Source organism: Oncorhynchus keta, chromosome 34 (genome assembly GCF_023373465.1).
Source record: "Oncorhynchus keta strain PuntledgeMale-10-30-2019 chromosome 34, Oket_V2, whole genome shotgun sequence".
NCBI lineage: Eukaryota > Metazoa > Chordata > Actinopteri > Salmoniformes > Salmonidae > Oncorhynchus > Oncorhynchus keta.
Genome location: NC_068454.1, coordinates 6422579 through 6440506, shown reverse-complemented (window position 1 = coordinate 6440506; position 17928 = coordinate 6422579). Strand labels below are relative to the sequence as shown.

The window sequence follows — 17928 nt, the reverse complement described above, 5'->3', positions numbered from 1 at the left end:
CCACCATTGACCGTGTCCTCCATCGTAACAGGATGCGAATGAAACAAGTATACAGAGTACATTTTGAGCGCAACTCACCAAGGGTGAAAGAACTGCGAGCTCAGTATGTGCAAGTAAGTGTACATTCAGAAACATTTACTGTAATCCAGATTGTCTACAGTACTAACACATACTATGTGAATGACATTACTCTTCAGTACATACAATGTATGTGAATCAGAAGCCTAATTGTACTCTACAGTATAGCACTGTCTCTGCACGACTTACAAAATCCTACATACAGTATATTGTATTTCTACACAGACAATATTTGACTTGGAATCCTTGGACAAACCCCATGAGTTCATCTCTGTCGGTGAAGCAGGCTTCAATCTAACAAAGAGGAGAAGGAGAGGCTGTGATTGGACAGACCCCATGAGTTCATCTCTGTCGATGAAGCAGGCTTCAATCTAACAAAGAGGAGAAGGAGAGGCCGTGATTGGACAGTGGGCCATTGTTGAAGTCCCTGGTCAACGAGGTGGCATTGTCACAATCTGTACTGCTATCAGCAACCATGGTGTTCTACATCACCATGTTACACTCGGGCCATATAACACCCAGCACCTTCTAAGATTTATTGCCAATCTAAGAGATATTTTATTTGAGCAGCAGGTTCAAGAGCAGCAGGGTCAAGAGCTAAATGAGAATCCCATTCCCACCTATGTGATAGTGTGGGACAATGTCAGTTTCCACCGAGCTGCTCAGGTAAGGGAATGGTTTAACATCAATGGGCAGTTTATGAACTTGTACCTCCCTCCATACTTGCCTTTCCTGAATCCGATTGAGGAGTTTTCTCCTCTTGGAGATGGAAAGTGTATGATAGACAACCCTACACCAGAGTAAATCTGCTGAAGCCATGGATTTAGCCTGTGGTGATATAGGTGAGGAACAATATTGCTTGATGTCGATGAAGTGCTCTGGCCTGACCCAGCCCAAAGACAAGAAGAAGCACATTGATCACATGTTTACTCCTTTGATTTTTGTCCCTTTTAGTATTATATACTGTAGTACAGTGCATTGTAGGCTGTATACTATAGTACAGTGCATTGTAGGCTGTATACTGTAGTACAGTGCATTGTAGGCTGTATACTGTAGTACAGTGCATTGTAGGCTGTATACTGTAGTACAGTGCATTGTAGGCTGTATACTGTAGTACAGTGCATTGTAGGCTGTATACTGTAGTACAGTGCATTGTAGGCTGTATACTATAGTACAGTGCATTGTAGGCTGTATACTGTAGTACAGTGCATTGTAGGCTGTATACTGTAGTACAGTGCATTGTAGGCTGTATACTGTAGTACAGTGCATTGTAGGCTGTATACTGTAGTACAGTGCATTGTAGGCTGTATACTGTAGTACAGTGCATTGTAGGCTGTATACTGTAGTACAGTGCATTGTAGGCTGTATACTGTAGTACAGTGCATTGTAGGCTGTATACTGTAGTACAGTGCATTGTAGGCTGTATACTGTAGTACAGTGCATTGTAGGCTGTATACTGTAGTACAGTGCAGTGTAGGCTGTATACTGTAGTACAGTGCATTGTAGGCTGTATACTGTAGTACAGTGCAGTGTAGGCTGTATACTGTAGTACAGTGCATTGTAGGCTGTATACTGTAGTACAGTGCATTGTAGGCTGTATACTGTAGTACAGTGCATTGTAGGCTGTATACTGTAGTACAGTGCATTGTAGGCTGTATACTGTAGTACAGTGCATTGTAGGCTGTATACTGTAGTACAGTGCATTGTAGGCTGTATACTGTAGTACAGTGCATTGTAGGCTGTATACTGTAGTACAGTGCATTGTAGGCTGTATACTGTAGTACAGTGCATTGTAGGCTGTATACTGTAGTACAGTGCATTGTAGGCTGTATACTGTAGTACAGTGCATTGTAGGCTGTATACTGTAGTACAGTGCAGTGTAGGCTGCTGTATACTGTAGTACAGTGCAGTGTAGGCTGTATACTGTAGTACAGTGCATTGTAGGCTGTATACTGTAGTACAGTGCATTGTAGGCTGTATACTGTAGTACAGTGCATTGTAGGCTGTATACTGTAGTACAGTGCATTGTAGGCTGTATACTGTAGTACAGTGCAGTGTAGGCTGTATACTGTAGTACAGTGCATTGTAGGCTGTATACTGTAGTACAGTGCATTGTAGGCTGTATACTGTAGTACAGTGCATTGTAGGCTGTATACTGTAGTACAGTGCAGTGTAGGCTGTATACTGTAGTACAGTGCAGTGTAGGCTGTATACTGTAGTACAGTGCATTGTAGGCTGTATACTGTAGTACAGTGCATTGTAGGCTGTATACTGTAGTACAGTGCATTGTAGGCTGTATACTGTAGTACAGTGCATTGTAGGCTGTATACTGTAGTACAGTGCATTGTAGGCTGTATACTGTAGTACAGTGCATTGTAGGCTGTATACTGTAGTACAGTGCATTGTAGGCTGTATACTGTAGTACAGTGCATTGTAGGCTGTATACTGTAGTACAGTGCATTGTAGGCTGTATACTGTAGTACAGTGCATTGTAGGCTGTATACTGTAGTACAGTGCATTGTAGGCTGTATACTGTAGTACAGTGCATTGTAGGCTGTATACTGTAGTACAGTGCATTGTAGGCTGTATACTGTAGTACAGTGCATTGTAGGCTGTATACTGTAGTACAGTGCAGTGTAGGCTGTATACTGTAGTACAGTGCATTGTAGGCTGTATACTGTAGTACAGTGCAGTGTAGGCTGTATACTGTAGTACAGTGCATTGTAGGCTGTATACTGTAGTACAGTGCAGTGTAGGCTGTATACTGTAGTACAGTGCAGTGTAGGCTGTATACTGTAGTACAGTGCATTGTAGGCTGTATACTGTAGTACAGTGCATTGTAGGCTGTATACTGTAGTACAGTGCATTGTAGGCTGTATACTGTAGTACAGTGCAGTGTAGGCTGTATACTGTAGTACAGTGCATTGTAGGCTGTATACTGTAGTACAGTGCATTGTAGGCTGTATACTGTAGTACAGTGCATTGTAGGCTGTATACTGTAGTACAGTGCATTGTAGGCTGTATACTGTAGTACAGTGCATTGTAGGCTGTATACTGTAGTACAGTGCATTGTAGGCTGTATACTGTAGTACAGTGCATTGTAGGCTGTATACTGTAGTACAGTGCATTGTAGGCTGTATACTGTAGTACAGTGCATTGTAGGCTGTATACTGTAGTACAGTGCATTGTAGGCTGTATACTGTAGTACAGTGCATTGTAGGCTGTATACTGTAGTACAGTGCAGTGTAGGCTGTATACTGTAGTACAGTGCATTGTAGGCTGTATACTGTAGTACAGTGCAGTGTAGGCTGTATACTGTAGTACAGTGCATTGTAGGCTGTATACTGTAGTACAGTGCATTGTAGGCTGTATACTGTAGTACAGTGCATTGTAGGCTGTATACTGTAGTACAGTGCATTGTAGGCTGTATACTGTAGTACAGTGCATTGTAGGCTGTATACTGTAGTACAGTGCATTGTAGGCTGTATACTGTAGTACAGTGCATTGTAGGCTGTATACTGTAGTACAGTGCATTGTAGGCTGTATACTGTAGTACAGTGCAGTGTAGGCTGTATACTGTAGTACAGTGCAGTGTAGGCTGTATACTGTAGTACAGTGCATTGTAGGCTGTATACTGTAGTACAGTGCAGTGTAGGCTGTATACTGTAGTACAGTGCATTGTAGGCTGTATACTGTAGTACAGTGCATTGTAGGCTGTATACTGTAGTACAGTGCATTGTAGGCTGTATACTGTAGTACAGTGCATTGTAGGCTGTATACTGTAGTACAGTGCATTGTAGGCTGTATACTGTAGTACAGTGCATTGTAGGCTGTATACTGTAGTACAGTGCATTGTAGGCTGTATACTGTAGTACAGTGCATTGTAGGCTGTATACTGTAGTACAGTGCATTGTAGGCTGTATACTGTAGTACAGTGCATTGTAGGCTGTATACTGTAGTACAGTGCATTGTAGGCTGTATACTGTAGTACAGTGCAGTGTAGGCTGTATACTGTAGTACAGTGCATTGTAGGCTGTATACTGTAGTACAGTGCAGTGTAGGCTGTATACTGTAGTACAGTGCAGTGTAGGCTGTATACTGTAGTACAGTGCATTGTAGGCTGTATACTGTAGTACAGTGCATTGTAGGCTGTATACTGTAGTACAGTGCATTGTAGGCTGTATACTGTAGTACAGTGCATTGTAGGCTGTATACTGTAGTACAGTGCATTGTAGGCTGTATACTGTAGTACAGTGCATTGTAGGCTGTATACTGTAGTACAGTGCATTGTAGGCTGTATACTGTAGTACAGTGCATTGTAGGCTGTATACTGTAGTACAGTGCATTGTAGGCTGTATACTGTAGTACAGTGCATTGTAGGCTGTATACTGTAGTACAGTGCATTGTAGGCTGTATACTGTAGTACAGTGCATTGTAGGCTGTATACTGTACAATGGACAAATTGTATGGCCCTGAACATTGTGCTTTCCATTTATGAACAGTACTGACTGCTCAATAGATTTTAACTGGTTGCAGGTTCATATTATCAAAGAACAAGAATTACAGTATCACAGAGACAAAGGACAAGTTTGTGAGATGCAGGGTACAGTACTGTAAAAATAGGGGTACAAGGAGGAGGAAGAACAAAAAACAAAATTGCAAAGAGCAAAGCAGAGTAGTAATTTCTGATCAATTTTGAGCTTCTATGATAGAACATGTTTTCGTTCATCAAAAGACAATGACAGAAATAAATTAAAAAGGTACTTCTCCCTGAGAATTGTATGTTTTGAACAATGTGTTTTCCTATTTTTCATGTGTTTTGTTTACTGACTGCTTGAGAGTGTATATAATTTAGATCACTTTGTTTATGATTTGAGAGCAGTGTTTGATTTTGAACACAGGTAAAATTGTTTTGAGGCGATGTTTCATTTTGCGAGAGGAGTCAGTGGTACCGTTTTCTTCTGGTGAAAGAGAGGAGGACCAAAACGCAGCGGGGTTATTTATAAACATCTTTAATAACGTGAACAATATACTTATACAAAACGTGGAAAACCGAAAACAGTCCTAACTGGTGCAAAACACAGAAACAGGAACAATCACCCACAAGAGACCTAAAGAATATGGCTGCCTAAATATGGTTCCCAATCAGAGACAACGATAACCACCTGCCTCTGATTGAGAACCACTCCAGGCAACCATAGACTTACCTAGACTACTATACTAAACACAACCCCATTAATCTACAAAACCCCTAGACATGACAAAACACATAATTCACCCATGTCACACCCTGGCCTGACCAAAATCATGAAGAAGACAGAATACTAAGACCAGGGCGTGACACAGAGGTCATGTAAATGGTGCTTGAAGGTTTTGTGTTTAATGTTTTCAGGAAATGGAGCAAGGTTTCAGAAATTGTGTTTTAGAAATTCAGAAAAAAACTGCAACAAGTGACATCAATACGGGATCATAGCCTTCAGCTGGATTCACCTGGTAAATCTATGTCATGTTCCTAGTGTTTTGTAAACACATGAGTTGGGCCTTGTGCTCCAGTTCACTGTCTGTTCCAACACTGGCCATTCCTCTACCTTGACAGTGTGACACACTTTAATATATTTCACAAACCTCAAACACAGCATGGGAACCATTCAGTCCTTCTCTCTTCTCTCTTCTCCCCCCTCCCCATCTCCCTTACCCTTTCTCTCCATGATCTCCCCCGTCCCGACACCTCCATCTCCCTTACCCCTTCTCTCCATGATCTCCCCCGTCCCCACACCTCCATCTCCCTTACCCCTTCTCTCCATGATCTCCCCCGTCCCCACACCTCCATCTCCCTTACCCTTTCTCTCCATGATCTCCCCCGTCCCCACACCTCCATCTCCCTTACCCTTTCTCTCCATGATCTCCCCCATCCCCACACCTCCATCTCCCTTACCCCTTCTCTCCATGATCTCCCCGTCCCCACACCTCCATCTCCCTTACCCCTTCTCTCCATGATCTCCCCCGTCCCCCACACCTCCATCTCCCTTACCCTTTCTCTCCATGATCTCCCCCGTCCCCACACCTCCATCTCCTTACCCCTTCTCTCCATGATCTCCCTGTCCCAACACCTCCATCTCTCCCTTACCCCTTCTCTCCATGATCTCCCCGTCCCAACACCTCCATCTCCCTTACCCCTTCTCTCCATGATCTCCCCGTCCCCACACCTCCATCTCCCTTACCCTTCTCTCCATGATCTCCCCCCGTCCCCACACCTCCATCTCCCTTACCCCTTCTCTCCATGATCTCCCCCGTCCCCACACCTCCATCTCCCTTACCCCTTCTCTCCATGATCTCCCCCGTCCCCACACCTCCATCTCCCTTACCCCTTCTCTCCATGATCTCCCCCGTCCCCACACCTCCATCTCCCTTACCCCTTCTCTCCATGATCTCCCCCGTCCCCACACCTCCATCTCCCTTACCCTTTCTCTCCATGATCTCCCCCGTCCCCACACCTCCATCTCCCTTACCCCTTCTCTCCATGATCTCCCCGTCCCCACACCTCCATCTCCCTTACCCCTTCTCTCCATGATCTCCCCGTCCCAACACCTCCATCTCCCTTACCCCTTCTCTCCATGATCTCCCCCGTCCCACACCTCCATCTCCCTTACCCCTTCTCTCCATGATCTCCCCCGTCCCCACACCTCCATCTCCCTTACCCATGATCTCTCCCCCACCTCCATCTCCCTTACCCCTTCTCTCCATGTCCCCCCCCACACCTCCATCTCCCTTACCCCTTCTCTCCATGATCTCCCCGTCCCCCCCACACCTCCATCTCCCTTACCCTTTCTCTCCATGATCTCCCCGTCCCCACACCTCCATCTCCCTTACCCCTTCTCTCCATGATCTCCCCCGTCCCCACACCTCCATCTCCCTTACCACTTCTCTCCATGATCTCCCCGTCCCCACACCTCCATCTCCTTACCCCTTCTCTCCATGATCTCCCCCGTCCCCACACCTCCATCTCCCTTACCCCTTATCTCCATGATCTCCCCGTCCCCACACCTCCATCTCCCTTACCCTTTCTCTCCATGATCTCCCTCGTCCCCACACCTCCATCTCCCTTACCCTTTCTCTCCATGATCTCCCCCCTCCCCACACCTCCATCTCCCTTACCCCTTCTCTCCATGATCTCCCCCGTCCCCACACCTCCATCTCCCTTACCCCTTCTCTCCATGATCTCCCCCGTCCCGACACCTCCATCTCCCTTACCCCTTCTCTCCATGATTTCCCCCGTCCCCACACCTCCATCTTCCTTACCCTTTCGATCCGTACATGATCTCCCCCCTCTCATCTGTAGTACAGAATACCACTCTTCCTCAAGTGATCCCATATATCCCCTCCATATCACGCCAGGGGGACCAGAACTGTTTGGGAGACTGCACCAGAACAAACAGAGAGACTGCACCAGAACAAACAGGGAGACTGCACCAGAACAAACAGGGAGACTGCACCAGAACAAACAGGGAGACTACACCAGAACAAACAGGAGACTACACCAGAACAAACAGGGAGACTGCACCAGAACAAACAGGGAGACTGCACCAGAACAAACCTTGAGACTGCACCAGAACAAACAGGAGACTGCACCAGAACAAACAGGGAGACTGCACCAGAACAAACAGGGAGACTGCACCAGAACAAACAGGGAGACTGCACCAGAACAAACAGAGAGACTGCACCAGAACAAACAGGGAGACTGCACCAGAACAAACAGGGAGACTGCACCAGAACAAACAGGGAGACTGCACCAGAACATACAGGGAGACTGCACCAGAACAAACAGGGAGACTGCACCAGAACAAACAGGAGACTGCACCAGAACAAACAGGGAGACTGCACCAGAACAAACAGGGAGACTGCACCAGAACAAACAGGGAGACTACACCAGAACATACAGGGAGACTGCACCAGAACAAACAGGGAGACTGCACCAGAACAGTCAGACCCTTCTCTTAATCTGAAATCCACCCTCCGACATCACCTCCCCGATACTCCCTCCATGCATCCCTCCCTCCCTTTCAATAAAGCAAAAACTATGCCATTGTCATATTTTAAAGAGGCCATTTATGCTAAGCTATTTATCTGGTCACCCTTGGAGGAGCCTGGAAGGCGAGGCAGGAAGGCATCTGGGATTAACAGGGAGAGAAAGACAGATGTATTTATTTGTCTGTAACAGCATGTGGGGACCAGGCCCTCTGTACCATCAGTCATCAACACACACAATATACTACAACACTGACCTTGTACTGTGTGTGTGTGTGTGTGTGTGCGCGTGTGTGTGTGTGCGTGTGTGTGTGCGCATGCGTGTGCGCGCGTGCGTGTGTGCGCGTGTGTGTGTGTGTGTGTGTGTATGTGTGTGCGCGCGTGTGTGTGTGTGTGTGCGCATGTGTGTGCGTGTGTGCGTGTGTGCGCGTGCGTGTGTGCGCATGCGTGTGTGTGTGTGTGTGTGTGTGTTCCATGACTAGACAGTGGAGAGATGTGAAAGACCTCTCAAATCTTTCCCTGTTGGTGTAACAGACATGTGTTTCAGGATGTAGCAGCGTGTTCACTCTGTTTTCATAGGATTACACCCATTCCCATTCATTCATCAACGGCCCACCAGACCTCCACTGACCTGTGTGTGTGTTTGAGAGTGAGAGAAGGATGGAGGGAGAGAGAGAGGCAGTGACAGGTGCTGTGTGTGTGTGTGTGTGTGTGTGTGTGTGTGTGTGTGTGTGTGTGTGTGTGTGTGTGTGTGTGCGTGTGCGTGTGCGTGTGCGTGTGCGTGTGCGTGTGCGTGCGCGTGCGCATGCGTGTGTGACAACGAGAGGGAGGGGAAAAATAGATCGATAGACTAAAATATTCCTCCTTCTCTGGGTTCTCCTTCTCTACCCACCGAGGCAAGGAGAACAGGGCCACCGTGAGATGCTGAGAGCCTTTTGTCAGGCCGGGTCTCTGTGTGATTGAACACTGAACACACAGACACATTTGTTATTCTATTCTGACACCTTAATTATTTATTTTAATTATTTTAATCCTTCCTTCAGGTGCTGTAGTGAGGTGCAGTAGGGTGGGGGGGGCTCGTTCCTTCAGGTGCTGTAGTGAGGTGCAGTAGGGTGGGGGGGCTCGTTCCTTCAGGTGCTGTAGTGAGGTGCAGTAGGGTGGGGGGCTCCTTCCTTCAGGTGCTGTAGTGAGGTGCAGTAGGGTGGGGGGCTCGTTCCTTCAGGTGCTGTAGTGAGGTGCAGTAGCGTGGGGGGCTCCTTCCTTCAGGTGCTGTAGTGAGGTGCAGTAGGGTGGGGGGCTCGTTCCTTCAGGTGCTGTAGTGAGGTGCAGTAGGGTGGGGGGGCTCCTTCCTTCAGGTGCTGTAGTGAGGTGCAGTAGGGTGGGGGGCGGGGGGCTCCTTCCTTCAGGTGCTGTAGTGAGGTGCAGTAGGGTGGGGGTGGGGGGCTCCTTCCTTCAGGTGCTGTAGTGAGGTGCAGTAGGGTGGGGGGGCTCCTTCCTTCAGGTGCTGTAGTGAGGTGCAGTAGGGTGGGGGGGTTCCTTCCTTCAGGTGCTGTAGTGAGGTGCAGTAGGGTGGGGGGGGGGGCTCCTTCCTTCAGGTGCTGTAGTGAGGTGCAGTAGGGTGGGGGGTTCCTTCCTTCAGGTGCTGTAGTGAGGTGCAGTAGGGTGGGGGGGGCTCCTTCCTTCAGGTGCTGTAGTGAGGTGCAGTAGGGTGGGGGGGGCTCCTTCCTTCAGGTGCTGTAGTGAGGTGCAGTAGGGTGGGGTGGCTCCTTCCTTCAGGTGCTGTAGTGAGGTGCAGTAGGGTGGGGGGCTCCTTCCTTCAGGTGCTGTAGTGAGGTGTAGTAGGGTGGGGGGTCCTTCCTTCAGGTGCTGTAGTGAGGTGCCGTAGGGTGGGGGGGCTCCTTCCTTCAGGTGCTGTAGTGAGGTGCAGTAGGGTGGGGGGCTCCTTCCTTCAGGTGCTGTAGTGAGGTGCAGTAGGATGGGGGGGGCTCCTTCCTTCAGGTGCTGTAGTGAGGTGCAGTAGGGTGGGGGGCCTCCTTCCTTCAGGTGCTGTTGTGAGTGCAGTAGGGTGGGGGGTCCTTCCTTCAGGTTCTGTAGTGAGGTGCAGTAGCGTGGGGGGCTCCTTCCTTCAGGTGCTGTAGTGAGGTGCAGTAGGGTGGGGGGCTCCTTCCTTCAGGTGCTGTAGTGAGGTGCAGTGGGGTGGGGGGCTCCTTCCTTCAGGTTCTGTAGTGAGGTGCAGTAGGGTGGGGGGGCTCCTTCCTTCAGGTGCTGTAGTGAGGTGCAGTAGGATGGGGGGCTCCTTCCTTCACGTGCTGTAGTGAGGTGCAGTAGGGTGGGGGCCTCCTTCCTTCAGGTGCTGTCGTGAGGTGCAGTAGGGTGGGGGGGGCTCCTTCCTAAAGGTTCTGTAGTGAGGTGCAGTAGCGTGGGGGGGCTCCTTCCTTCAGGTGCTGTAGTGAGGTGCAGTAGGATGGGGGGGTCCTTCCTTCAGGTGCTGTAGTGAGGTGCAGTAGGGTGGGGGGCTCCTTCCTTCAGATGCTGTAGTGAGGTGCAATAGGGTGGGGGGGCTCCTTCCTTCAGGTGCTGTAGTGAGGTGCAGTAGGGTGGGGTGGGGGGCTCCTTCCTTCAGGTGTTGTAGTGAGGTGCAGTAGGGTGGGGGGGCTCCTTCCTTCAGGTGCTGTAGTGAGGTGCAGTAGGGTGGGGGGGGGCTCCTTCCTTCAGGTGTTGTAGTGGCAGATGAGCAGTAGGGTGGGGGGCCTCCTTCCTTCAGGTGCTGTAGTGGCAGATGGACAGTAGGGTAGGGGGGGGCTCCTTCCTTCAGGTGTTGTAATGGCAGATGGACAGTAGGGTGGGGGGCTCCTTCCTTCAGGTGCTGTAGTGGCAGATGGGCAGTAGGGTGGGGGGGCTCCTTCCTTCAGGTGTTGTAGTGGCAGATGGGCAGTAGGGTGGGGGGGGGGCTCCTTCCTTCAGGTGCTGTAGTGGCAGATGGGCAGTAGGGTGGGGGGCTCCTTCCTTCAGGCGTTGTAGTGGCAGATGGGCAGTAGGGTGGGGGGGGCTCCTTCCTTCAGGTGTTGTAGTGGCAGATGGGCAGTAGGGTGGGGGGGGCTCCTTCCTTCAGGTGTTGTAGTGGCAGATGGGCAGTAGGGTGGGGGGCTCCTTCCTTCAGGTGCTGTAGTGGCAGATGGTAGGGTGGGGGGCTCCTTCCTTCAGGTGCTGTAGTGGCAGATGAGCAGTAGGGTGGGGGCTCCTTCCTTCAGGTGCTGTAGTGGCAGATGGGCAGAAGGGTGGGCGGGGGCTCCTTCCTGCAGGTGCTGTAGTGGTTGATGGGCAGTAGGGTGGGGGGGGGGGCTTTAAATGGTTAAAGTTATGGTTAGTGAATGGGTTAGCTAACATGCTAAGTAGTTGCAAAGCAGCAAATTTCTCTCTCTGTCCCTCTCTCTGTCTCTCTCTCTCTCTGTCTCTCTCTGTCCCTCTCTCTCTGTCCCTCTCTCTCTCTCTCTTTCTCTTTAGCCTCTCTCTCTCTTTAGTCTCTCTCTCTCTCTCTTTAACCTCTCTCTCAATTCAATTCAATTCAAGGGCTTTATTGGCATGGGAAACATGTGTTAACATTGCCAAAGCAAGTGAGGTAGACAACATACAAAGTCAATATATAAAGTGAAAAACAACAAAAATTAACAGTAAACATTACACATACAGAAGGTTCAAAACAGTAAAGACATTACAAATGTCATATTATATGTATATATACAGTGTTTTAACAATGCACAGATGGTTAAAGGACACAAGATAAAATAAATAAGCATGAATATGGGTTGTATTTACAATGGTGTTTGTTCTTCACTGGTTGCCCTTTTCTTGCGGCAACAGGTCACAAATCTTGCTGCTGTGATGTCACACTGTGGAATTTCACCCAGTAGATATGGGAGTTTATCAAAATTGGGTTTGTTTTCGAATTCTTTGTGGATCTGTGTGATCTGAGGGAAATATGTCTCTCTAATATGGTCATACATTGGGCAGGAGGTTAGGAAGTGCAGCTCAGTTTCCACCTCATTTTGTGGGCAGTGAGCACATAGCCTGTCTTCTCTTGAGAGCCATGTCTGCCTACGGCGGCCTTTCTCAATAGCAAGGCTATGCTCACTGAGTCTGTACATAGTCAAAGCTTTCCTTAATTTTGGGTCAGTCACAGTGGTCAGGTATTCTGCCGCTGTGTACTCTCTTTTTAGGGCCAAATAGCATTCTAGTTTGCTCAGTTTTTTTGTTAATTCTTTCCAATGTGTTAAGTAATTATCTTTTTGTTTTCTCATGATTTGGTTGGGTCTAATTGTGCTGTTGTCCTGGGGCTCTGTAGGGTGTGTTTGTGTTTGTGAACAGAGCCTCAGGACCAGCTTGCGTAGGGGACTCTTCTCCAGGTTCATATCTCTGTAGGTGATGGCTTTGTTATGGAAGGTTTGTGAATCGCTTCCTTTTAGGTGGTTGTAGAATTTAACGGCTCTTTTCTGGATTTTGATAATTAGTGGGTATCGGCCTAATTCTGCTCTGCATGCATTATTTGGTATTTTACGTTGTACACAGAGGATATTTTTGCAGAATTCTGCGTGCAGAGTCTCAATTTGGTGTTTGTCCCATATTGTGAAGTCTTGGTTGGTGAGCGGACCCCAAACCTCAGAACTCTCTCTCTCTCTCTCTCTCTCTCTCTCTCTCTTTAGCCCCTCTCTCTCTCTCTCTCTCTCTCTCTCTCTCTCTCTCTCTCTCTCTCTCTCTCTTTAGCCTCTCTCTCTCTCTCTCTCTCTCTCTCTCTCTCTCTCTCTCTCTATCTCTCTCTCTCTCTCTCTCTCTCTCTCTCTCTCTCTCTCTGTCTCTCTCTCTTTAGCCTCTCTCTCTCTTTAGCCCCCTCTCTCTCTCTCTCTCTCTCTTTAGCCTCTCTCTCTCTTTAGCCTCTCCCTCTCTCTCTCTTTAGCCTCTCTCTCTCTTTAGCCTCTCTCTCTCTTTAGCCTCTCTCTCTCTTTCTCTCTCTCTCTCTCTCTCTTTCTCTCTCTGTCTCTCTCTCTGTCTCTCTCTCTTTAGCCTCTCACTCTCTTTAGCCCTCTCTCTCTCTCTCTCTCTCTCTCTCTCTCTCTCTCTCTCTGTCTCTCTCTCTCTTTTAGCCTCTCTCTCTCTCTCTCTCTCTCTCTCTCTCTCTCTCTCTCTCTCTCTCTCTCTCTCTCTCTCTCTCTCTCTCTCTCTGCCAACAACACATTAGAAAGGCTTGACACTATCTGTAATTTTGTTTTGACACTCCGGGGCTTTAGCACAAATTACTCCAGTCGAGGCCATTTAACATCTTCTCCACCATCATCTGATTCAAGACATCCAGTGGACCTTTTTGGGATCGAGTTCAAAATCTACTTTTTCACATGAAGGGAGAAAAAGTGAGATAGACTGAAGGGAAACAACGCTTTGATGAAAATCCCAGTTTGAGAAAAAAAAAAAAAAGAGAAGACATTTCCAAGCTCTCCTCCCTGTAAATCATTAGACTACTCTGACCCGTATATTAGTGCTTTATGTCGTGTTTATGGCCTTGGACAGTCAGTTAGTCAGGAGGTTATTTACATGATTTTCTTCATGGCCTCTGGGTTTCAGGCCGGTTACGCTCACTGAGGGACCATGCAATGTTTAAGTGGTACACTCCAATCCCCTCGACAGGTTATTTATGCTACAAGTGTACAGCCACCTTCCTTCCAATTAAAGCTGAGTGCAGGCTCTCCTTCATCATGCCCCTCCAAGGGGTTGTTGGTACTCTATTTCCTCTCCCTCCCCTCCCTCTGCTTCCTCCTCTCCCTCTTCTTCTTCCTCCCCTCCCTCTGCTTCCTCCTCTCCCTCTACCTCCCCTCCTTCCTCTTCTTCCTCACTTTTTCCTCTCTTTCCTCTCCCCTCCTATCCCGCCTCTCCTCCTCTCCTTCCTATCATTCCTCTCCTTCCTCTCCCCTCCTTTCCCTCCCCTCCTTTCCCTCCCCTCCCTCTGCTTCCTCCTCTCCCTCTTCTTCTTCATCCCCTCCTTTCCCTCCTATCCTTCATTTCCCTCCTATCCCTCTTCTCCCCTCCTATCCCGCCTCTCCTCTCCTATCCCTCCTCTCCCCTCCTATCCCTCCTCTCCTTCCTATCCTTCCTCTCCTTCCTCTCCCTTCCTTCCCCTCCTCTCCTCTCCTTCCTATCCTTCCTCCTTCCTCTCCCCTCCTTTCCCTCCTATCCTTCATTTCCCTCCTATCGTTCCTATCGTTCCTATCGTTCCTATCGTTCCTATCGTTCCTATCGTTCCTATCCTTCCTCTCTTTCCTCTCCTTCCTCTCTTTCCTCTCCTTCCTCTCCTTCCTCTCCCCTCCTATCCTTCCTCTCCCTTCCTCCTTTTCCTATCCTTCCTCTCCTTCATTTCCCTCCTATCGTTCCTATCGTTCCTATCCTTCCTATCGTTCCTATCCTTCCTATCGTTCCTATCCTTCCTCTCTTTCCTCTCCTTCCTCTCCTTCCTCTCTTTCCTCTCTTTCTTCTCTTTCCTCTCCTTCCTTCATTTCCTATCCTTCCTCCATTTCCTATCCTTCCTCTCCCTCCTATCCTTCCTCTCCCTCCTATCCTTCCTCTCCTTCCTATCCTTCCTCTCCCTCCTATCCTTCCTCTCCTTCCTATCCTTCCTCTCCCCTCCTGTCCTTCCTCTCCTTCCTCCTTTTCCTCCCCTTCCTCTCCTTCCTCCTATCCTTCCTCTCCTTCCTATCCTTCTCCTCCTCATTCCTCCTTCCTCCCTATCCTTCCTCTCCTTCCTCCTTTCCTTCCTCCCCTTCCTCCTCTCCTTCCTCTCCTTCCTCTCCTCCTCCTTCCCTCCTCTCCTTCCCTCCTCCTTCCTCTCCCCTCCTATCCTCCTTCCTCCTTTTCCTCTCCTTCCCTCTCTCCTCTCTCTCCTCTCCCTTCCTCTCCTTCCTCTCTCATCCTTTCCTTTCCTTCCTCTCCCTTCTCCTTCCTTCCTCTCTCTCCTCTCTCTCCTCTCCTCTCCTCTCCTCTCTCTCTCCCTCCTCTCTCCTCTCCTCTCCTTCCTCCCTCCTCTCCTCTCTCTCCTCTCTCTCCTCTCCTTCCTCTCCCTTCCTTTCCCTCCTCTCCTTCCTCTCTCTCCCTCCTTCCTCTCCTCCTCTCCCTTCCTTCCTTTCCCTCCTTTCTCCTTCCTCTCTCTCCTCTCTCTCCTCTCCCTTCCTCTCCTTCCTCTCCCTTCCTTTCCCTCCTCTCCTTCCTCTCTCTCCTCTCTCTCCTCTCCTTCCTCTCATTCCTCTCCCTTCCTTTCCCTCCTCTCCTTCCTCTCTCTCCTCTCCCTTCCTCTCCTTCCTCTCCCTTCCTTTCCCTCCTCTCCTTCCTATCTCTCCTCTCTCTCCTCTCCCTTCCTCTCCTTCCTCTCCTTCCTCTCTCTCCTCTATCTCCTCTCCCTTCCTCTCCCTTCCTCTCCCTCCTCTCCCTTCCTTTCCCTCCTCTCCTTCCTATCTCTCCTCTCTCTCCTCTCCTTCCTCTCCTTCCTCTCCCTTCCTTTCCCTCCTCCCTTCCTCTATCTCCTCTCCTTCCTCTCCTTCCTCTCCTTCCTCTCCCTTCCTCTCCTTCCTTTCCTCCTCTCCTTCTATCTCTCCTCTCCTCTTCTCCTTCCTCTCCTTCCTCTCCTTCCTCTCCTTCCTCTCTCTCCTCTCCCTTCCTCTCCCTTCCTTTCCCTCCTCTCCTTCCTCTCTCTTCTCTCTGTCCTCTCCTTCCTCTCCCTTCCTATCCTTCCTTTCCCTCCTCTCCTTCCTCTCTCTCCTCTCTCTCCACTCCCTTCCTCTCCTTCCTCTCCCTTCCTCTCCCTTCCTTTCCCTCCTCTCCTTCCTTTCCCTCCTCTCCTTCCTCTCTCTCCTCTCTGTCCTCTCCTTCCTCTCATTCCTCTCTTTCTTCTACTTCCTCTACTCCAGATGACCCTGAGTCTCAAGTTAGGACTAAGTAATGCTCCTCCAGCTCAAAGCCCCAGAATTAACCACGTCAGACTTAAGGTACCATTGTGGAAGAAATGCAAACACATATCTCAGCCCTCGGGCTCTGGAGTTTTGTCTAGTTAGAATCATATGTCTTTCTCTAATAACGTTTCCACTATTTGTTCCTCAGCGTTTCAAGTTCTCATCATCTATCTCTCCCCCTTTTTTTCCACTTGCTCTTTCTCTCTCTTTTAGCCAGTGAAGAAGGAAACAATCCTTCTCTTGATAAGAGTTCAGGCGTATTGGAAGAGAACACAATGCAACCTGTCAGGTCCCAGACCGATAAAACAGTGTGAGCTCTGCTCTATACCAAAACCATCGGAAAGCCACATAAACAATGTAACGTATACCGAAACAGCAAGTTAACAAGTTAAGAATCGGGAAAAAAAAGTTTTTTAGTTAAATATATTATCCGTGTCAGAGCAAGCAGCCCATTAAACTCAGCAGTGGGACGATAGAGCAGCTCATTTGGGGCGGCAGGGTAGCCTAGTTGTTAGAGTGGTGGACTAGTCAACCGGAAGGTTGCAAGTTCAAACCCCCGAGCTGACAAGGTACAAATCAGTCGTTCTGCACCTGAACAGGCAGTTAACCCACTGTTCCTAGGCCGTCATTGAAAATAAGAATTTGTTCTTAACTGCCTTGCCTAGTTAAATAAAGATAAAATGACTTGAGGTTTTAATTACAATTTAATGGACAGGCTCCTAAGATTACCCAACTGTGGGGGGGGGGTCAAAGGGCATTTCCTTTCATAAGGTGGAGCGAGGGGATACTCAGGTTTGATTCAGAGTTCACTAACCTCCCCACATAATGAAATGATACACCAAAACAGGCCATGGCCACAGCTGTAGGAGACAGGCACAGGTCACGACACGTCAGCATCATATTTTGGGATTTGCCTTTATTGATGCCTCTACGGATGGAGGATCTTAATTTGAGACAGTGTGCTACAGTAGAAAAATAATTCTACAGCAATAGAAAATGTGAATTACTTTATGGATTATAATTAATGGACATTTTTTTGTCGGTGTTAATAGATGTTTCGTTAGGGCAAATCAAGTCTGACGTTTTAAAGTGGAAATTACAAACTTTAGAATACTTTTTAAACCTCGAATAGAAGTTGAATTGAAGGACATTTCTCAGCAACAAAAGAGTGATCAAATAAAGATCATACATCTGTATATAAAGTGTCTTCTGTCCATTCTTCAGTTTTCTCTCTTTATTTTTTGTCCAACTTTATGATCCCGTCTCTCTCTCTCTGTCTCTGTCTCTGTCTCTGTCTCTGTCTCTGTCTCTGTCTCTCTCTCTGTCTCTGTGTCTCTCTCTCTCTCTCTGTCTCTGACTCTGTCTCTCTCTCTGTCTCTCTCTCTCTCTCTCTCTCTCTCTCTCTCTCTCTCTCTCTGTCTCTCTCTCTCTCTCTGTGTGTCTCTCTCTCTCTCTCCCTCTCTCTCTCTCTCTCTCTCTCTCTCTCTCTCTCTCTCTCTCTCTCTCTCTCTGTCTCTGTCTCTGTCTCTGTCTCTGTCTCTGTCTCTGTCTCTGTCTCTGTCTCTGTCTCTGTCTCTCTCTCTCTGTCTCTCTCTCTCTGTCTGTCTCTCTCTCTCTGTCTCTCTCTCTGTCTCTCTCTCTCTCTCTCTGTCTCTCTCTGTCTCTCTCTGTCTCTCTCTCTCTCTCTCTCTCTCTGTCTCTCTCTCTCTGTCTCTCTCTCTCTGTCTCTCTCCCTCTGTCTCTCTCTCTCTGTCTCTCTCCTCTGTCTCTCCCTCTGTCTCTCTCTCTCTGTCTCTCTCTCTCTCTCTCTCTCTCTCTCTCTCTCTCTCTCTCTCTCTCT

At 48.5% G+C, this 17928-nt stretch overlaps 1 protein-coding gene across 1 annotated transcript; it reads right to left on the bottom strand.

The window, feature by feature from the left end:
- Nucleotides 1-6201: 6201 nt before the first annotated feature.
- LOC127914852 (acanthoscurrin-2-like) lies at nt 6202-6600 on the bottom strand. Its single transcript, XM_052492601.1, has one exon. The coding sequence runs from the start codon at nt 6598-6600 to the stop codon at nt 6202-6204; it is 399 nt and encodes a 132-aa protein (XP_052348561.1).
- Nucleotides 6601-17928: the final 11328 nt, after the last annotated feature.